The sequence below is a fragment of the Rhincodon typus genome, chromosome 5 (genome assembly GCF_021869965.1).
Source record: "Rhincodon typus isolate 14 chromosome 5, sRhiTyp1.1, whole genome shotgun sequence".
NCBI lineage: Eukaryota > Metazoa > Chordata > Chondrichthyes > Orectolobiformes > Rhincodontidae > Rhincodon > Rhincodon typus.
Window position 1 is genome coordinate 91,820,340 of NC_063336.1, and position 23,248 is coordinate 91,843,587.

Sequence of the window (23,248 nt, forward strand, 5' to 3'; positions counted from 1 at the left end):
GTGGTTGAAAGGAATCTGGGATGAGATGTCCCTTATTGCCAAGATGCTGCATCAGTGCAGCACATCATGCAACTGACTGTCTGCCTCCATGGAATGGGGTCATGCAGAACCAGGTCCAGCACCTTCAAGGGCTGCTGGACATTTACCCAAACATTCACTCCATTGCAATCTCCCACAGCCTCAGTTGTGGTGACATGCAGGGAAGGGGAGCAAGGAACCTTGACTCCAGTCCGTGTACATCCTCATCACAAGATGATAGGGTAGTGCCAATAGACACCCAGCTAGAGCAGGAACCACACAACAGGCTCCTGGGCACTTTCCTCAAGACACTAGAGTGATGACCAAGCCCTCCACATCCACCCTTCCTGTCCTTCACTGACTCTTGGAAGTTCAGAAGGTCGATTTTCCTCTGGCAATTAGATTCTCAGCATATATGGCCCTTCCAGACACAAGTGTCTCTGAGGTTGCCCCTTCAAACCTCCAACATTTTAGATTCCACAGGTGATCAGGCTCCCTCCACCCCAACTGTAGAACACAGAACGACACTAAGGCAGAGTGGACGGGAGATGAAGAAGAAAACCTACTAAGGACACCTTGGTGGCATGGTGACAATGACATGTATTCAGTGAGTTATTTTACATATAAATGTTTGTTATTTAACCTTATGTGTGGTTATTAGTCTTTCTATGTCAGATTGAAAGGCAGTGTTACACCCACAGCTTCACTTCATGGCCACGGATGAGTCTCAATGGATGGAGGCTTGTGCTGAGAGCTTACTACAACGAGGGCTTAGTATACCATCTTGAAGCAGCAAGAAGCATGCGTATTGATGTGATCATTTCATGGTGACATCTCTGGCTCTCTTCGTTCAACATTCTTCCTGTTTAGCTCCCTCTGTGAACATGGGTGTGCCTGTCAATGAGTTGTCCAACAGTGGCTGTGCTCGGAAGGTGCAGGTTGTCAGATGGCCAAGGATTAAGCAGCCCTGAGTGCTGTACAATGCATGGCTCTGTGACCAACGTTCTTTCCTCTAAAAAAGCTGTACAATCGGTGTTTGCTGTAGCCCTCCCCACACACCCCCACACTCCGCCACCATCTCAAGACTCCACCCACTCCAAGTACGGTCACTGCCATTTTCTGACGCATTGCGCACTCTTGATTTTCTTCATAGCGAAAGGTGACAGTACGCATTCCACTGCCGATGGCTTCCAGCCCTAGCCTAAACTTACCAGCGAGCTTCTAAATATCTATCACTCCTTCCTAATAGCCCACCCCCCACTAATCTCTCAGGCTTCTTATTTCTCCAACTCTCCACCCAATCCATCTACATGTTCTTACACCTGTCTAAAGCTCCTACCCACACCCTGGCATATAAGGTGACCATGCCAGGTGTGGTCACACATTACCCCTCCTTGAAGCCAGAATGATCCCAACTGTGAACAAATTCCCATTGACCTCTACCAAGCCATGCTTTCCCATAATCCCCCCAACTCACATCCCCCCACATCCATGTCCTGCAAATCCTGCTGATCTTTTGCGAACAATTGTACTCTGCTCTTCCACAGAAGCTGAAGGCCGCAGACCTGAAGGTTAATTTGCTGAGGCATTTACTGTGCCAGGTTCCTCTGAGTGACTGGTGCCTCCATGCACTTCAGTGAGGACAACTCCCCCTAACACTCTGAGACATGACTACCAGTTTGCTGCACATGCGTAAGCTGCTGGCACGTGGGGCAGGGATGTGAGATTGATGTAACAAACTTCGACACAGCAACATGTCTGCCCTTTGACTGAAGACTGCTGATTAACAAGCCAAGCTGCCTGGTTATGTGACTGCACAAAGTGTCCCTGTGGGAGCCTTTCAGTGCTAGCTGCTGGTAATGCAATTACCTTGCAATGCAAGCTTGCATTTCCAGGGTATGTGTCAGACAGGTACCAGATGGGTTGTCAAATGCTAAATACCAATGTCAAAGGGTGTGCATGGTTGATGCCCATGAATTATGCCCTGGACTGTGGTTTAGTTGAAGGCAGCATGAAAGTCATTTGGAGCAAGAAGGGGTGACCTGAATCCACCAGATACTCCTTTGGTTTTCATATCAAGTTTTCTTGATGTCTAGCTTGTTTGGCAAGTTTGGAAAGAGCTGAATATTAAAGAAGAAAGTCAAGCAAACAACAAGGTGTTTAACAGGCAATAATCCCCATGAATTGGGAATCTGCTATTGTCTAGTGGGAACCTTGGCATGCCGCTTTTCAAAAGTATAAAAGATGGAGCAAGTTGCTGGGGTGTGGGATTGAAAGGAACAAAGAGTAGCATTCCATCTGATAGGGTTCTGACAGGAAACGAAGTGCTGGGGAAACTCAGCAGGTTCTAGTTATATTGGGTTCAAAATATTAACTGTCTTTCTGACTTCACAGATGCTGCCAGACCTGCTGAGTTTCTCCAGCACTTACTGTTTTTATTTTTGACTTCCAGCATCTGCAGTATTTTGCATTTAGTTGAGGGTTCTAACAAGGCATGGCAGTAAGGATAGATAATCTGTGTTGCTTCATTCTTGCATGTATAGTCACCATGACAGTCAATCAGACAGAAGATGATGTCAAGTAGTAATGTCAAATTACTAATTTTGACTGCCAATGAAGTGTCATCTATGCCTCCTATGTGCCCTCAGAAGCTTTAGTTTTTCATTTCCCTCTCACAATGTGTAATGTGAAGGGTTATTTCTGCCTGGCAGAGACTCACCTGTTGCCCAGCAGGGATTTGAATCTGGCACCATTTGCACAAATCCTAGCAGCACTTAGGACTTCGGTCACTAGTGAGTATGTGACAGCAGGAAAACTGTACTATATGGGCATGGTGCCATACATAGCTAAGTAAACAGTACAGAATTGCATGAGATGACTGAATAGAGTTCACAGAGGGAAACTTTAAGTGAGGTTCTCCTATACTCAAGACTGTGAAATTCAGCCTTATAATGCACACTTTATCAAAATGCCAGAAACTAGTTCATCTGGGACACAATAAAGGTCCCAAGGCAAGAGATCCAATGAAAGCAAAAGAAATGCTCCTACCTGGAAGTAATCACAGGTAGAGAAATGGGGCTAACTTGTTTTACCTGCAGAGAAAAATTAACGTATATATCTTTGCTATCGCGTTTTATCAGCCAAGCGAGAAATAAATCAAGTGAGAATCGTTATCAAAACCTTTCACACACCAGCTTTGAGGTCAGATAATACAACTGACACGTTGATCCTTTAATTAATCTACATGTCTTTGTGTAGACTGTATGTGGAAGAGTGGGTTGCAATTATACTTTGGGTCTTGTGATAAGTAAACATTATTTCCTTTCTTTTGACTTAAAAAAAGTCAGACAACTTCTTCCGTAAGTGTCAGTACACAAGGGGTTAAAATGCTCCTTCAAAAAAGTACATCTTATGATCAGTCAAGATGTGGGACGAAGGGAAGTATCACCTGTTCTGTCTCCTGGAACCCAGCCAGACCTTCATAGATAGTAACCAGTGAATTCCATACTCTAACCACTGTCTGGATAAAGTCGTTACTTGATTGTATTTGTTAATGACTACCTTGTAGGGCACATCACTAATCTATTGAAAACCTCTGCATCCTGTCCAAAGCACAGGGATTCCATCGAAAGTGTAATCTCCAGCTTTACATTCATACAACATCTGATGCCAATCCCCAATACGTACAGTTTTAAAATAACTTCTTGTTTTTGTATTCAATGCCCCATTTACAAAGTGGGGTATTCAATATCTCCTCTTAATTGTAAATGCCCTGCAATCTTCGGAGTTATGAATATCCTCCAAGGTTGTACACTATTTCACTATAAGAAGGAAAGCAATGATTTTAACACCCATTGTTGGGGAACACGTCTAGATATTTCTCTCTGTTCAAAATGATTTATTGCATCATAAGCCTTAGCTAAAGTTAGCACTGTCACTTTAATCTTGCGTGTTTCTAGTTCTGAATAACTGCAATGTGGTACTTTATCAAACACACAAAAAAAATCTATAGCATTATTGTCATTAACCCTTTCTGTTATTTCAGAAAAAAAATCTCACTCAGGCCCGTCAGACATGTGTTTCAACAAATACATGCTGGACATCCCTCATAAACCTATAGTTATTAAAGGAGGACTATTAATTTTGTCCCAGGCAATGGTCTCTAGTAGTTTCCCGTTAAAGATATTCAACTGGTAACTGAGTCTTCCCTTAATTGAATAGGTTTGTAACATTTATAATTCTTCAGATTTCTGGCAGCTTTCCATTTCTAAGGAGGATTAACAGATTGTAGTCAAGGTATCTGCTCTCTCGATCCAAGATTCCTTTTGCAAGTTAAGGTGTGCCCCCTCTGGAGCAGGTATCATGTTAACTTTCAGTGATGCAAAGTTGTTGAGCAGCTGCTATTTTCATCCCATTTAATGTCACAGAACTTTGACAGTGCAGAAGGTGAGAAGGTGACCTTTTGACCATTGTATCTGTGCCCATTCTCTGAATGAGCATTTTGCCTTGTGCTGTTCTCCTGCCTTCTTTCTGCAACCCTGAGCCCACTTCCATCACGAGTGTCTTTTGCTTCCTTTACGCATTACTTTCAAATAATTTCTACTCCCTTGCACCTCTACTGTAATCTTAATTTTATCAATTTTTATGAAATCTGATGCAATGTTCTTCGTTAATATCACAGTCATGTGGTCTGCGTGCAAGACAAAATTTCCTTCTTTGCCCATCACCAGTCCCAGCATTACAATAATAATCCTCTTGTATGTTTATAAAACATTTTATTTCAAGTTTTCAACTGTGTTTTGGACTTAACATTTGTTATAAACCACTTTTATTTCACAATTTCCTTTACTAACCAGGGAACTTTACTTTTGGAAACCCACTTTTCTCCTTATATTTAGTTTTTTGGCTCCAACTTGAAGGCTTGCTTTTGTTCATTTTCTGTTGTCTTAGCCAATCTTGATTTCCTGTCGACCCCTACAATCCAAATCGCTGATATTGTCTCACTCGTCTTTTGATATTTCATTATTGATTGCTTTATCCCTTTCCACTCCAACCATAAAACCAATTATGTTTATCACTATATTCACGTTCTTTCACTGAAATAACACTCTACCTGACACACTTTATTGGGTTAAAAATATGTTGATTAAGAAAGGTCTCATGTAAACATTTTAGGAATTCTTTACTTTTTAACATGTTAGTGAAAAGCCATATCACAGAAGCTTTTTTGCCTTGCTCTCATCAAAACAAACTCAAGAATCCTAAATTTCAAATGATCACAACAATTTAAAGAAGAGGACAAAAAAAGCTGAATGTTCAGAGAGTTAAATTATGTGACACCAATCATGTAAACCATTCCATTGCAATCAGTGTCACGCTCTTCCCTAATTACTCAAGCCAAAGAATTTTGTGCAAAATCTAGCATCGTGCGGAACCAAGAGTTAAGCTGCAAACTCGACATTATTCATTGATAAAACCACACACTTCTTCTGCTTTTGGTCAGCCGTTCCACCCAACTCTTGAAAACTCCCTCCCAAATCCTCTATCATTGCTCCATTTTGCTTCTTTAAACCCGTTTTTGGACCATACTTTCCCTCACCTCTTCCAATTTTTACTTCTTGGTCTCTGTATATCTTTCTCTTTTCTCCTACTGCCCACCAATGAATGAGAATGTTTCCTTCATCAGAGGCATTGTATCCTGAAATTTCCAGGAGTGCAGCAGGGTGTGAGTCAGAAACAGCATCTTCTGGGCTTCTGCACTTTTTACAGACCAAAGTAACATGATTTGTAAATTGAGAGGTCTACTATTCAGTGCATCTATTTTAAATAAATACATTTCATGATATTGAAGGATGAAAACTACTTGGCTTTTCCAATCGAGGCATTTCCACAAACGAAACCTTTCAGTAAATGGTTTGAAAGCTAAAGCAGGCTGCATGCAGTGGAGCAACACACAATACGAAGCTGGAAACCACAAATGTGGTCAATTGATTTACACATATTACCAACCTGCTGTAAAATGCTCATAAGTCTTAATACACTTGTGAATTCCCAGAATCATTAAACAGGACAATTCCATCTGCACTTACCTACACAGCTTGGTATTGTATCGTTCCACTGTGCCAACCCATTAGGCACAGCCTGACATCGAATAGCCTTTGAGCCTTGGAGGTGATATCCAGCATTGCATTCAAAGCGAACAATAGAACCTGCAGAAAACTCGGAACCTATTCTTCGGCCGTACCTGGGCTCGGGAACAGAGCTGCACTGGGTGGCACTAGTACGAGGAACAGCTGGAAATAAAAATAAGAATTGGAGTAAACTTTTCAGTAATGAATGGGATCCAGCAGGACAGCAATATTTTATGCACTAGATTTTTCAACCAAGATACTACATCTGGTGTACAAATTGGATCCATCAAGATACACCAAACATTGTGCTGCAAAACTGAAAAATGCCATAAACTCAAGAATTGTAACTTTCCTTTCTCAGGAATTTCGGATCATCCCTAAATGACTGAAGGCGTTTCATTCTCCCAGAAGTAAAGATTGAAATTATTTTCTCAAGTTGATCTTTTACAAGTGAGAAATGTAAAATATTATCAATATAACAGCCTTTGGGCCACATCAAAGGCTTCATTTATAAAGCAGGTAGACTTGCAAAATTACTGTTCTACAGTTTTTCTCTGTCGAACATTTTTTAGCACTCATTGCTAGCCAAGATCCATTCATAATCACCTATTGGCTGGCGGTAGTGGTTTAAATGAATGAGCATCCAGTGTCATACTAGGTCCCAAATGGGCCTGGGAAATACTTGGTTCCAGCAGCAGGAGTCCTTTTAAATTGTGTCATTTCTTACCTGATTTTGCCTTTCAGGAGGCAAAAGGTATTTATATGTGTGTACACGTGTGTGTATTTTCCCTTCCTGCAGTAATAAGTCGTATCTGTTGCCAAGACTGTAGACCCTGATGGAGCCTGTGACTCACCATCTGGTACACCTACATTCACAAACCATCAGTCTACAACACTGCACATTTCTATGGTAACATGCTTTATCCTTAATTTGCTATTATTTCTTTCAAGTAAAATCTTCAGAAGCGTGCTCGGCAACAATAGAACTCAGGTGGAATACATCCGTTGATATCCATATATTTGATTTTACTTTCCCCAGTGGCCTCAGGAACTAGCACTCCCTATGTAACACAAACATATAGACATGAAATCTATTCACAGTCTTGGGTAACTAGGCTCCTTGATTTTAATTGGGAAGACACTGGGTGCTGTAATCGACTTTGGTGTCCTGAACTTAAAAGACAAAAATAAGCCAGTATACTCCTATATAACCAGAATTTTTGTTCAACATGGTGACAGAGTAGGGGGGCTTGAGTCCGGGGCTCATCCGCTCCCATTATTTCTCTTTCATTCCTTTCTTCTTCTTCATTCTACGTTTGCTCTTTTCCTTTTTCTTTTTTCCTTTATTTTTTCTCTCTTTTAAGGATGGAAAGTGGTGGGTGAAGGAGGAGACCTCCAGTGGCAGCAATGCTAGGATGAAATGGACATGGATCCACCCGAGTCAAGGTCTCCTGGTAAGTAAGGACCAGGTCCCAGGCTGATTCTCCCAGCCCGGACCCGTAGGCTCGGCTGATGATTCAGGTCCACAACTAATCCTGGGTGCCTGAAGGAGAGGAAAGGTGGTTTTGGCCCAGTGTGGAGTTCTCCCAGCATGGCGGTAATGTCCTGGCATGGAGGTCTTGTCCCTGTGTGGAGGTCTTCCTCGTCTTCAGTGTCCAGGTGTTCCAGCAGGCGCAGCAGGCGGTCCCGCCCAGGAGTGGCAGTCTCGATCCAGCATGGCATCTTCTTCAGTGGAGGCTTCCAGCATAGTATCCAGTGGCCTGGCATGGCTGTCTCATCCAAGAGTGGCAGTCTCAGCCCAGCATGGCATCTTCTTTGATGGAGGCTTCTGCCACAGTATCCAGTGGCCCAGCATGGTAGTCTCTTCCCGGTTGCATCTTCAGGGTATTCCTAAATCGGCTTTCCTCATGCCCGCTAACTGAACTATGATGATCTTTGTCTTAATTTTACTTCTTTTTATTATTATGTTTGACTTCCATCATTGATGGAGGTGCCATGGTGGGTCAACTTATTAAAATTTTTACCAATTACTCATGTAAAAGCATACGTAACAACAAAATTTCTATTCTATTCTATTCTAGTAACAAGATCAGGCTTGACTATTTTCATGTCAATGGATAAATACATGATCAGTCAAACTGTCTAAGGCCACACATGAAGAATGACTTCGAGGTAACAATTGACTGTTCAGCACGGTGACACTGCATCTCAGAAATGTAATAACTTCAAGAAATGAGAACAAAAGAGTGTAAAGAAAGACTTTCACTTAGAGCTGATTCATCTTACCACTAGTATGTCTCTGAAAATGCAATGGAATCTTTAATTACCTGTGGTAAAGGAATCGTGTTGCAATTTTGATGAAGTTACCAACAACAAACAGGAGCAAGTCCTGATCTTCACTTTGGATACATTTTATAGAGGTTTCATAGAATGATCTTCACTCTCGACATGTTTTATGTGCAAACTAACCTACTTTCCACATTTCAAGTCTTTTCTCAATATTGTACGACTAAAGAACGTGAACAGAAGGGAAAAAGAACAATTACAGGACAATGGCAAAACAAGAGGCAAATGGGACTAATTTAACAGCTCTTTCGAAGAGCTTGCCAAGTTAGAATGGCCAAAAATCCATTTGATTCTATGAATTTCCAGACAGATCAGCACTATCCATCCAGTAAATTTGTTCTAGCTCTTCTTTACTCTGTTAAGTATTCATAGATGAATTTCTGCATTGTCAGTCATGGGAAATAGTAACTTATAGTTGCACGCAGCACTGAAACATGTTCTATAGTCGTTTTGAAATAAGAATTTTAATGGTAAACAGGCTTACCATCATTGCTTTAAATGTGTCAGTCGGAGCTAAATGAATCAAAAGTTTTGGGGTTCAAGTTCCACTCGAGCTTGTGCTGAAAAAATCAAGGCCCACAATCCAGCTTAGCACTGAAGGAGAATTGCATAGTTGGAGGTGTAGTCTTTCAGATGAAACAGTGGAACAATACAATTCATGATTCCATAAAAATAGGGAAGAAAGGTGAATAAGAGATTCCATGTATTCAACTGTTCTTTATTCGACTGAGTCTGGTTACAATTGATGTTTACTGTGCCAAATTAGTTAAGTCTGACCATGGACTCAGAGAAAACTTAAACACACTGTACAACTTGCTGGAAGGAAAAAAGCAATAAGTTTATGGCAGAATTTATTTTTTAAAACCACTTGTCAATAAAGTTCGGAGAAACTCATAATAATTAGTGCACCATTGTTGCATAGCGTAGAGTTATAACAGAAAAACAAACTGTCAACACAGAGCAGAGAAATTAGGGATGAGTTCGAGAGTAAACATGAGATATAGAGCATAGTATTGCATTAGCGTTCAACCACTTCTCTTATCAAGTGGGGTTAGTTCCACTCGGCCACATCAAGCAAGTGACCTCACAGTCAGAGATGTCGGTCAGAGAACCAGAACCTGAATGCTCAATGAAAATCTCAGTGAGCACGGAATTCCATTGATAGCACAGGATCACAGAATTATTCCTACCACAGACAGCATGGATTGAATTTCAGTAAATGGATGACGAATGCACATGCAATAAATCTGAGGGGATGAATGGTACAGCACTGGGTATGGCATGGGAGAGAATTTTGGTTTATAAAGCAAGGTAACCAACGATTGTGAAGATCCCACCAAAAAGAGAGATACAGTGCTGAGAGATTTGCAGCAAGATATAAAACATAATCTCAAGAAACATTAACTGGAACCCAGCTCCTTTTTGGGAAGAATATCTTCATTTAATAAAACTAACATTGTGTCCACGGGCACTTGTTGGGCTTATGTCAGGTGATTACTGACATAGACCACAATGTTTAATGTCTCACACTTTTCGAGGGATAATTTTTCTGCATTTAATTTGCTATTAAAAAAATAGGTCTTGAAAATATATTGAACAGAATTGGCAATCCTACGGATATTCGTTAAACAGGCAATCTCGAAGGATTCACAAAGTTGCAGTGTGAATTTGACAGGTCTGACTCATATGTCCTTGCCAAAGCGTTTTTACAATAGAGCCTTGTAATAACTACAATTGGATTGTTAAAAAAGAAACGCTTTTCACTTTGGATTCATGTGATGAGAACGAGAAAAGAATGCTGTTTTCAGTGTGAATTATTCTTCCTTATCCTTTGGCAAATTTTACGTACCGCAGTAAAATTGAAATCAGTACACTGTAAAAGTGAATGCCAAGTAAGGTTAATCTAAAATAGAGGTGATAAATAAAATGATTGAATTTCAAATTTGGATCATTGTACTCATTTATTGTACAGCTGCTGCACTCAGGGGCACTTAGAAGTCTGGCAAATCGGCACAGGCACAATTCCTTCCTGTGCTTTTTCTGTGGAGAAGCCTACAATTAGATGGAAGGAATCATAGAATCAAGCAGGAACAGCCTGGATATTTATCATCATTAATGAGAATTGATGAGCAAATGTGCCCATGTAATTTCCTCATCTTTTCTTGTTCCTAAAAATGTGTTATTAGCCAAAGGCAAACAATTCTAGCTTCACCAGCAAAGACTTTCCAGGGTCCAGTTTTCTTTCTGCTTAAAAAAATGTATAATACTGCTGAAATTCATATTTCATACCATTGCTAAGCACGCTCAGACTCCTTGTTAAGGTTTTACTTAGCCTTCAGTATACTTGACTGGTTGCTGCAAACAAATGCCAATATGCAGCACTTAAAGTTAAGGGGCGATTTAGTGGAGGTATTCAAAATTGTGAAGGCTTTTGAATGAATGAATTAGGAGAAATTGTCTCAACTGGTGGGAGGGTCAGTCAGCCAAAGGGCAGCGATTTAAAGTAATTAGCAAAAAGCCTTGAGGGGAAATCAGATTTTTTTTCACTGAAACCTATGACTTGAAAGATGATAGAAACAAATTAAACAAAATCTATACAATAGGGAACTGGATATATTGAAAAGGAAACATGTGTAGAGTTATGTGCAGATGGCAGGGGAATAATTAGTTCTAAGAGGTACCAGTGGTATCAAAAGGTCTCTTTCTGTATGAAGTGGTTCGATACTTGCCAAAATTAAATCTGCTCCACTAAGTACTTCGCTAAATCTGGTTAGAATTTGTTCACAAAAAAAATGGTTTGATAATACCAACTTAGCTACCAAAAATCAATTGTTTAAACAAAACAGAGAGTGAGGAGTGGAATAAAACTTCAATTTTCAGTCATGTACTTATTATTCTCACTACCTTACTGGGCACATCTGCTGAATATATGATATGGATCCCTGACAGCAGAAAAGACTGCGGGCCAAAAAAAACCTGAAATTAAAATTGGCTCTGACATTCTGTAAGATATCTTGTAATCACCAGTCATAATTTTGGTAAGAAATTGATGGATCTTCAGAAAAAAAAAGTTTTTAAAAAAGCCATTATCCAGATTTTTTGATATTGACAATATTGCAGAAATATATCTACCATATTGAAAGATTGTCTGTCCTACAGTTAATTTTATTTTGGATATATTTGATGACGACAGCGGATACATTTGGTTTGATTGGTTCAATTTCCTGCAAGCAGTTTAAGGTCAGAGTTTGAGCAGTGAAATGAGAATGTTCTTCAGGTGGGCAGAATTGTATTGCACCGTAATCTGTAACCTCACGTCTGTCACTCACACAGTATCATCGACCCTCGAGATTAACCTTGTTTTGATGAGCAAAGAAGAGTGTGGCATGTGCAGCAGCAGGTATAGCTACAGATGAAGCCTCAGCCCGAGGAAGCTACAAGCCAGGACTGCATGCATACTAAACAGTGAAATCAGCATGCTATTGACAGAGCAGAAGTTATCCCAAAAGCAATGAGCCAGATCAAAGATTTGAAGTCTTGCTTCATAAATTACAATTAAAAGAAAGCTAAAGTGAAAGTTGCCATAGTCCCAGGAGACCACAGAATGCTTTCTCATTCAAAAAAAACGCAACTGGTCGTGAGTCTATCCTGAGGGTTGCCACACCTCAGAGAATGGCAGGGCCTTCATCGTGACCTGAGTTTGTACAGGAATTGAATCTATATTTTTGCCATCACTCTGCATCGCAAACGAGCCGTCCATTCAAAAGAATTGAAAAGTTGAGGACGCTCCAGGAACATTCCCATTTTCAAACCTAGAGAAGTCCAGCACAAGTTCAAAAACAAGACTTGAGTTCAAACACTAAGCAACCATCTTCAGCCAGAAGTCTTGAATAGATGCATCATCTCAGCCTCCAGTGAGGTCCTCATCATCACATAGGCCAGTATTGAGCTAATTCAATTCATTACAAGCAGTTTTGAGAAATGCCTGATCAAACCGGACTGCGAAGAGTGAATGTCCTCATAACAGTCCAGGTAAAAACATCAGAAAATATGTTCCAGAACCAATTACACACTGAGTCAAACTATTCTTGACCGGCTACAACACTGGCAACCAACCAATAGATTATTTAGACAATTTTTCACTTTATCTCCACAAAATACAGGACAAATTGAACCCATCCAATAAACACCTATCCATCTGTTCTTAATTATCAGATAATAATGGAAGGTATCAGTGATAATGCTATCAACAAACACTTATTTAGCTCGAAGCCAATTATGAATGCTCACTTTGATATTTTTCAGGGTCACGTGAGTGCAGACATTAATACAGCCATGGTCCAAACATGAACCAAAGAGCTGAATTCCAGAGTTGAGGTGACAGTGAATAGCCCAAGGTAACACTTGATCAAACATGACATTGTAAAGTGACAGTGAAATAGAGGTCATTGGAAAACAGTTCACTGGAATGAGTCTTTCCTTTATTCTTTATTCATTCACAGGATGAGGGCGTCGCTGACTGGGCAGCATTCATTGCCCATCCCTAATTGCCCAGATGGCAGTTCAAAGTCAACCACATTGTTGTGGGTCTGGAGTCACATGTAGACCAGACCAGGCAAGGATGGCAGCATCGTTCCCTAAAGGGCATTAGTGAACCAGATGGGTTTTTCCCCTGACAATTGACAATGGATTCACAGTCATCATTAGACTGTTAATTCCAGATATTTTTTATTGAATTCAAATTCCACCATCAGCCATGACAGGATTTGAACCTGGGACCCAGAACAGTATCTGGGTCTCTGGATTGACAGTCCAGCAATAATACCACTAGGCCATTGCCTCTCCTTTGCAGCAGATAGGATGATGGCTGTAGTTGTTGGGTGCCAATTATCTCAGTCTCAGGATATCATTGCAAGAGTTTTGCAGGTTAGTGTCTGAGGCCCATTCATCTTCAGCTGCTAAACCAGTTATCTTCCCTACAACATAAGATCCAAGATCAGGATGCTCGCTGAGGATTGCAACGTTTCGTTCCATTCACCACTTATCAGATAATGAACAGTCTGTGCTTTCATGTAGCAAGAAATAAACAATTATAAGCTTTGTGCTGATAAACGGTAAATAACATTCATGCCACATGAGCACCAGGCAATGACCATTTCCAACAAGAATGCCTTTGACGTTCAATGGCATTACCTTGCTGAACCATCAGTATCCTTGGGGCCATTGTTGAGCACATAAATACCATGGCTAACAAGAGTGGGTTAGACATAGACACTCTGTAGTAAGAACTCACTTACTGACTTCTTAAATGCAGTCTACTATCTATTTGGCACAATTCTGATGGAATTTTCTCCATGTGCCTGGACGAGTTCAGTTCTAATATTCCTCAAGGTGCTATACACCATCCAGAATGGAACAAGTTGCTTGATCGACAGCCATCCTTCACTTTAAACATTTACTCACTCCATCATCAGCATGCAAAGTCAGCAATGTGCCTTATCTACAAGATGCTCAACAAGACTTTGCCAAGGCTTTATTAACGGCACTTTCCAACCCATGATCTCTGACATCAAGAAGGACAGCAGATGCATGAGAAGAACACCATTTGTACGTTTCTTTCCAAGTCACATACCATCCTGACTTGGTACAATATCACTGTTCCTTCACTGACGCTGGGTCAAAACCCTGGATTTTCTTATCTAATAACCCTGAGTATACCTTGAAACGATAGATGGCAGACTCGTCACTACCTTCTCAAGGGCAATTGGGGATGGACAATAAATGCCTTCTTTGCCCACTCCTCATGAAAGAATTAAACAATTACCAAGGATACGTGTTAATCGAAGGCTGAATGAAAGAAGTGTTTCTGTGATTAGCTATAAGATCAAAAGCTCAGCCATAAAGCATATCTGTGTTTTTACAAACTTCACTAAACACAAACTGCAAGCTTGAGAACTGATTTTAAAGTTACTGTTGGGCAAATCTCATTTAAAACATAATCATGTGTGATCAGATTGCTTAAACAATAGTAAGCAGCAGCTTCTTATTGAAGGAAGACCTTTATGATCATGTAACTGTACTGAACTGAGAAAAAAAAATACTGTGATCCTTGTAATTAATCTTCATAAGTTGAAAAGTCTTCAATTTATCGTTGACCATAGCATTTCTTAGCAGTACAGTATGGCATGCATCATATACTCACGGTTTAAAAGTATGGCAAGAATTAAAAGTACGCATTTGTAATACTGCATCAGCTAGTGGTGTAACATTTTGGTTCGACAAGCCAGCTCATGCACAAGCAAAATATCATAAACTTAAAAAAAAATTTCAACATAACCCAGGCCAACAATATCATTCTATTTCTTCAGATGGGATGTCTGATTCAGTTCTTCTGACATATTTCAACATGTAAATATTCCAAGTTACTTCAATCAGCAACACTTCACTGACTGTAAAAATGACTGAACACAGGAGAGGGCGATACTCATTGCTATGAATAGACGCAATCCAAATATTAATTTTAATAGATTATGTTGACCTTGAAGTTTTAAAGCTAACTTTCCTCAGAGAAATGCGTTGTGCTGAGTCGCAACAAGGCTTCATCACAAAAGAGGCAGAGAACTTGGAAAGAGTGATACAGTCTGGGAATGTGCAGTATGAGGTCATACAATCCAGTTTGTCAGTAGAATAAGACTATCGCACTTTTCAGCTCAGTCAGAGGGATTCAGCCCATTATTGCTCTCACTCTCTCTTTCTTGCACATTCTCAGCAAAGTGCATGAACTGAAAACCCACGGGAAATTATTTGTGCAGGTTTCCTGGAGAAGATTCATTAGATTCTCTCCACTATCTTCAGCACAGGGAATTAAGCCAGATACAGCTGTTCCAGGAAGTCAATGCAGTGCCGAACACTTGTGCATACGGAATAACTTTGGACACAGAGCAAAATTTGAGACAAGCCGTGACTCATCCTTTTCTCATGAATTTAACTATTATTTGAGAGTGCTTTCAAATTAACTCTTTGTTGAGTTTATTTTCTTTTGTCTGCAGGGAATCTGGGTAGAATACTTGTAGACTGGAAGGCAGGTCATTAGAAATTGTTTGCCAAATGATAGGGGGAAAGAGAATGTGGTGCCTTTAAAAAATGATATTTTTTTTAAGCTTGGAGATTAAACAAAAATGTCTGCAAACAGCAGCAGATGCACATAGAGTTCTTGAAATTAAAACATTGCATCAAAAGGCTACACTGTTAGCAGGCAAAGCAGCATTTTTAGCAAGACAACAGGTGCTTGAATTTAGCCAATTAATTTAAACTAGGCCCTAGATACCAAAACCCAATTAAATTTAAATCTGATGGTTTTGACAACCTAAGACCAAGCCAATTGTAAGAAATTAATAGGTCATCATGGATATAAAATAAGACGGCATTTGAAAATTGGTGTGAGAGCGAACTGCCATCTGAAGAAAAACTCACTGACTTTTACAGAAATCTCTAAGCTCTCAGAGTAAGCATCATCTAAATAAAGGTACTACAGCACTCTTAGCTGATATTCCTGATACTAGAATTCAATGAAGGATGGCATTCCTGACTAGAGGGCAGTGGAGAAGATAAAGAAAATTCTAGAAGATTGATTCTGACTGCAATTTTGAGAGATTAAGTTTTTTAAAAATTAATTTGGTTTATATAAGTGGAACTTCTATCTATTGGAACAGCAAACCATTAGAATTTTTTAATTTTGGTATTTAGTTCATAGTTAAGGGGGAATTGTTCAGTTTGGTATTAGTTCAGTTAATCTGTTAACTGTTAGAGTTAGATAAATGAACTGTTACTTCTTGATTGGAGAATGACTGTCAGGAGTTCATTTTATTTCACCTCTTCTTCATAACAGATTGGGAGGTGAGAGGCAGATTATACCACTTTTCACATTTCCTTTAATAGATTACAGGGTAAGGCGAGCTTCTCTGGGAGTTTTGGTTCTAATTATCAGAGAGGTGTCGACCTCATCTCTGTAACATGCCTCTCCTCAGAATTGTGTATACGTTAGTTTCTCTGAAGAGCAGTATATTATTTGCATGATTGAAGCTATTTGTCTCATTGCATACTTGTTTGAATAAATTTCTTTTTAGTCATAAATGAGTTGATTGCTGTTGATTATAAAATCCTGGCTGACTGGTTGTCAGTACCGAACCTGACACTGTCTGAGACTTAATACTTTGCTGTAGCACCAACTTGGTTAATATTTCTTTTGTGACTAGGACTGGGACCAGAAAAGGTGTACCTTTCCAAACTCTGCAATAACTTCATTCTCTACCCTATTGCAGTAAAGTCATCAACACTTTTACACACCAACAAAATCCTCTGCACGTTGAAGAAAAATGATAGTCTCTGCACAAAACATACAAAAGTCAATAAATTAAGGAAGTGTCAATCCTCAATCTTCATCAGCTTGTTCAGCAAAATTAGTGAATCCTATGCTGGAAATATTGATGCAGATTTTGTGCAGAGTGTTATCAATGACAAACAAAAATGGAAGTAAATGATAATTGGTTAATAATGGCTGTTTACTTTATCTTAGTAAAACATTATCATGTTTGCTATGCTCTTCTTTCACTCTTGTTTGTTTTTTCTGTGCTCCCCTTCTTTCATATGAATAAGGAACAATTGTAGGCCATTTGGCCCCTGAGGCCTACTCTGCCATTCAGTAAGACCATGGCTGATCTGACTTTAATCTGAACTCTACATTCCTGCACACCCTCGATAATCTTTCATCCCTTCGGTGAGCTACCTCTGCCTCAAAAATATTTAAAGGTTCTGCATGCACAGTCTTTTGAGAAAGGGCATTCCAAATCCTCCGGTCATGCATCATGGATTAAGAAACAGATAGGTCGCTGGCTTCTTCTAAGGGGGTTAACAGACTGCTCTATTTTGTTATGCTTGAGAAGAGCCTTAAAATTCCTACAGCCAGGCTGCAGTCTGGAATTCAGATTTCCAATGATAAATCTAGATACTGACTCAGGTGTGTAACATGCGAGTATTCTAACATAACGGGTTGAACTTGAATTCATCAATGCTGCTCATAGCAGGAAAGCCCAGTGGTGTGTGTGAACCTGAAATTTTGGCAGTGGCTTTTTGACCTTGCTGTTGCAGTAGTAACAAAGATCTCTTTTTCCAGGCAGCAGAAGCAAGGTGTCTTGATGAGATGCAATTGGTGAATTTCAGCTGAAGTTTTTTAATGTTGTCCTGCTCAGATACACCCACCCTGACCTAACCAAATGGTTTGGTTGTCACCTGGTGTCTTAAGTATTATAAATGAACAAGATCAGGTGGTGAAGACTGACTATGCAATGGGGACTCCTTGGCTAGGGGTGAAGGCCTGGCCAAGCTCTACTCCGCTGAACACAGGTGCAGATCCTCTGGAGACATTTGATGCAATTGACTATTCTAGAGCAGCAGCAGGAAATGTGTGACATTCTGTAAGCCTTTCAGCCACACAGTGCATGCTTGAATAGAGATTAGAAAAGTCTGTCTCAAGTATGAGTGACTCAAAGATACAAGCCTTTGTGCTGATCATGACAAATACCCAATTAATCACTTGCCTTATTCACTTGTGTTGCCACTTTCAGGGAGCTATGGACTTGGATCCCATGATCCCTCTGTACATAAATGCTCCTAAAGGTCCTGCCATTTACTGTATACTTCCATCTTGCATTTGACCTTCCAAAATGCATCACCTCACACTTGTGTCTGAATTGAACCCCATCTACATTCCAAATGTTCCACATCCTACTGCATTCTTTAACAACCTTCCTCACCATCCACAACTCCAACAGATTTCGTATCATCTGTAAACTTATCAATCAGGCCACTTACATTTTCATCCAAATGTGGTCACAGACCTCCAGTCAGTAAAACACCCTTCCACAACAATCCTCTGTATGCTATAACCAAACTAATTTTGCATCTAATTTGCCAACACACCATGCAACTTAATTTTCTGGATCAGCCTACAATGAAAGACCTTCTCAAATGTTTTAGTAAAGTCCATGCAGACAATATCCTTTGTCCTACCTTCAATCATCTTAGTTACTTCCTCAAGAAACTCAATCAGGTTTGTGAGATAAGACCTCCCTTACATAAAGACATGCTGACTATCCCTAATAAGTCCATTGTTCTCAAAATACATGTAAATCCTGTGCCTAAGAATCTTTACCAATAATTTCCCTATCACTGTTGTAAGGCACATCAGCCCATAATTTCCTGGATTATCCCTGTTTCCCTTCCTAAATAAAGGAATAACACTGGCTAGTCTTCAGTCTCTAGGGCTTTGCAAGTGGCTAAAGAGGATGCAAAGATTTCTGTCAAAGCCCGAGCAATCTCCTCCTTTAATTCCCTCAGTCTTCTGAGATAGATCCCAACAAGCCCAGTGGACTCACCTACCTTGAAGTTTTTCAAGGCATCTATCACCACCTCCTTCTTGAAATTGATGTGCTCCAAAATATCAACATACCGCTCTCTCCTCTTTTCAACTACCCCTTTCTAATCTTACCACCATCCATGCCCTTCTGTTTGGAGAATGACAACATGAAGTACTTATTAAGGATCTCACCCACTTACTCTAGCTTCAGGCACACATTCCCTCCTTTATTATTGAGTAGACATATCCTTTCCATAGTTACTCCCTTGCTCCTAGTACGTTTATAAAATTCCTTAGGATTCTCCATAATCCTGCTTGCCAAGGACAGTTAGTGGCTCCTTCAACTCTTTCTGATTTCTTGTTTAGGCTCTTTTCTGCTTCCTCAAGGACTTTATTGATTTTAGTTTCCTGAACCTTGCATATGTTTCTTTTTATTTGACTAAACTTTCAATAACTGTTGTCAACCAAAGTTCTTAAATCTTTCATCTTGACTTTCATCCTCACAGGAACGTGCTGCTCCTGAACCTTGATCAACTGGCCTTTAAAAGACTCCCACATGTCAGATATGGATTTACCCTCAAACAGCCACATCTAATCTAATTTCTCCAGTTCTTGCCTAATACTGTTGCAATTAGTCTTCCCCCAATTTAGCACTTTTACTGGAGAACCAGTCTTATCCTTATCCATAACTGTCTTAAAACTAACAGAATTATGATCACTGTTCCCAAAATGCTTCCTCATTGAAGTTTTGATCCCCTGGCCAGGCTCATTCCCAAATACAACATCTAATACAGCCCATTCTCTCGTTCAACCGTCTTCATATTGTTTCAAGAAACCCTTCGGGATATACCTAAAAATTCTGCCCCATCTAAGCCTTTGACACAAAGGGAATCCGAGTCAATGCTGGGGAATATTATCTTTAGTTCAGTGACAGGCTGTTACTCAGAATCACTACTACAGGGGAGTTATGTTAAGCCAAAGATACCTAATGCCAGTTGTCTCATGAAAGCATGAAATCCAACTTCCTAAAATAAAACACGTCCTTGAGTGACGATGCTGTGGCTTTAAGAGGTGTATTTCATCCAATTTGACAATTCTTTGTCTTCCATTTATTTAGCCTTCTCAATTTTGACTGTTCACTCACTTTTTTTCATCAGGGATTTCCAGAAAGCCCAGGAAATTTGTGCACTTAGAGGTAAATTTAAAAATCTCATTACATCTTTTTAATGAGGTCGGGGGGTGGTGTGGGTGGGAATTGAATTGGTAATCTTCCTGAGGGAGCTTCTTGCACAGAACTCCTCACGTTGAATTTAAGCGCAGACGTTGGTGAACTGCAGCCAATGTGTTGCCATTTTAAGTCCTTTTTAACCATTTACAAGACCTTCTCACTTTGTCTCAGTTAAAATTCCCATTATTTCTCCATGCCAATGGCCAATGTATTCCCATCAATATTTTCTCGATAAAACCAAAAACTGAATTTCGATGTTCTGTAACCAGCCTGGGAAGCTGTGGTGGAATAAAAATATGACTTAATGCCAAAATCTGGTTCAGCAGATTTAGACTTGGATTGATTTGCAGCCTTAAAAACAAAACAAAACATTTCATGGATCCACATCAAATTTAAGGATGCTGACTGCTTTCATTGATCAAATCCCAGGCTCAACACCACAATTTATTCTTACAAATTACAATGTTGAGCTATGTCATGTTTGTATATGCATTACTGTTTTTAAAGTAGGAACACAGGAGCAGGCTATTCACCTCCTCTGGCCTGCTTCACCATTTTAGATCACATTTGGTCATTTCCCTGAACACTAAGTAACTGTTCAAGTACGGGTACAAACGGAGTAGAACAGGATTCATCTGAGATAAAATTGTTCAAGCAAAAAACAAATTCATTTATTCCATTCCCAAAATTATACACAAGCTTCATGAACAACTATCTTTCATTAATCTATTTGTTGCTTAAATTATGAAATTAATTTTCTATTAATTGCAGAAGTTCGTCTCTTCTGGACACCAGCGTACTGCACTACTTATTTTGGTATCAATTGTACAAAGACTAGATATGAAATGAAAAGGCACAGGTAGCATCACAACCTCACACAGATGATAGAAAGTTCCTTTGAAAAGGGCACATGTGGTAAAGCAAATGGAGAGGTGATAGAAATTTTTTTGACAGCTTTTCCTTTCAAGAAACGCACTTTACAATTTTTTGCTGCCCAAATGTCCCACTCCAGAGATACCATGGCAAGTGCTGAAAATTTGGAAAATAAAAAATTCATGTGGATGGAGACTCTTTCACACATACTGCTCATGAGTTTAGATGGAGCTTCTGACAAGGTGCAATTTTTTTAGGTTTGTTGAACCAAAATGAAATGGTCATTAGAGACATTGACTTCCTTTTTAAGCACTTGGTGTATCATCTAAGGTTCATTTCAAGCCTTCTGAGGAAACCAGTCAATCTGAATCCTTTACCTTGATAAACAAAGTGGAAACCCCTGGATGATGCTCCACTCTTAGCGCTGAACCTGAGCAATATCTGGTTTGATGTGGCCAGAGGCAGGGTCTCTCCTAAAGAAGGAAAATATCAAGTTGAGACTATAGGGCATAGTTACATTACACAATAAACAAACAAAGCCATGAAGTTTTGTTTTTCACCAAAAAAAAAGTCTGTCACTGGATCATAAGCTACTTGGTTCAACCATAAAAGTGAATAACTTTGAATATACGCACAAGAGAAAATTTTCATCCATTTGTTCATTGAATTCCTTGGTGCAGCATTTTTTCAACCTTGAACAGTGAATGTTTGACTCACAGTCTCCTGTTCTCGCAGCCATAGCACAGGGCTGGCCTTTTATTTAGGGTTGTACCAGGACTTCATAAACACAGTTTGTTTCACCAAGGCAATAAGGTATTAGAAACTGTTTTATACCTGTCACATCAAAAATGTAAAATTAACTTGCATTAGAAATTAAGATTCTGGATGTTAAGTATTTAAAACAATGGCGAACAATGTCCAGTGCTTGGTACACAGGGTGAGGGTGCTGTAAGAGTTCAATTTGTTACAGTTCACTTCCTGCTGCAGTTCCCAACCAAAGAATGCTACAAGCTACCACAGGTTGATCAGTGATTGCGGCTCCTATCAACAGGAAGGGACAAAAGTTGAGGGCAGTAAAAAAAAATTAATGGAAGTGACAATATATTAAAAAAAGTGAAAAGCATGTTAATCATGAGATAGGCATGCTTCTTCACAGTTCAGTACAACGTACTTTTTTTGAAAAAAGTAAAAATTTTATTGAGTAAGTATTGATAAAATCATCCAATATATAACCTTGGTTAGTTTAGTTACTGTTGGATGTGTAACTGTTGTGGTGTAGTAACACACAGGGTCAATGTCCATGTTGTGGAGCTTTGCATGTCATTTGCAACTGTCCAGTAAAACGATAACTGAAACCATGGAGAGGAGAGGGGATCAAAGGGACAATCGTTTCTAAGGAACATTATTTTGGCGACCAATGCAGAATATTTTTCACTCCTGTCCACTCTTCTACTTGCAGATTGCTTGGCCTAAGGACTCCACAGCAGACAAAATTAGGGGTGGCACAGTGGCTCAGTGGTTAGCACTGCTGCCTCACAGCACCAGGGACCTGGGTTCAATTCCACCCTTGGGTAACTGTCTGTGTGGAGTTTGCACATTCTCCCCATGTCTGTGTGGGTTTCCTCTGGGTGCTCTGGTTTCCTTCCACAGTCCAAAGATGTGCAGGATGTTCCAAGAGTCGGTGTGGACTTGTTGGGCCGAAGGGCCTGTTTCCACATTGTATGGATTCTTTGGAAACAGAAGAAGGATAAATTCACCTGGTGCATATTCCAGTCATTTCACAGAATGCTTGGTATTGTCTGTTAAATTTCAGTCATTAGATTTTTTTCTCCCTATTCAAATAAGAGAAAACTGATGTCTGACATAATATTTGTTCTAGTTTCCTTCAATGAGTGGACACAATGTTGTTTTGTATCAGCTGTCTCAAAGTTGGAAGCTGTCTCGGAGCTGGAACAGCACCAAACAAATTCAAAGGTTACAGTTGCCATAACAACTTCCCTCCTAAGACGATGTAAAAACACAATTCTTCCTCATGAAAGACAGGAGAAAGCATTTCACTTAACAAATGCACTTATTAACCTCATACCATTCCTGGGAATTAAATGCTTGAATCTCACTATTTCTACATTTTTAAAGGATTGTTAAATATGGAGAAAACAAAACATTCTCTTCACTTTCATTACATCAAGTTTCCTTCGGTTTGTATATTTTCTACAATGTGGTGATATCACAGCATCA

The 23,248-nt window shown here is 39.7% G+C and overlaps 1 protein-coding gene across 1 annotated transcript in view; it reads right to left on the reverse strand.

The window, feature by feature from the left end:
• The window catches only part of LOC109928798 (CUB and sushi domain-containing protein 1-like), a 2,165,117-nt gene that overhangs the window by 310,530 nt on the left and 1,831,339 nt on the right, over positions 1 to 23,248 (reverse strand). The window contains exons 37-38 of the mRNA XM_048597409.1: positions 21,388 to 21,483; positions 6,108 to 6,311 (exon numbers count right to left, since the gene is read on the reverse strand). Of these exons, the coding sequence (XP_048453366.1) occupies positions 6,108 to 6,311; positions 21,388 to 21,483 (300 nt within the window). The remainder of the gene's footprint in view (positions 1 to 6,107; positions 6,312 to 21,387; positions 21,484 to 23,248) is intronic.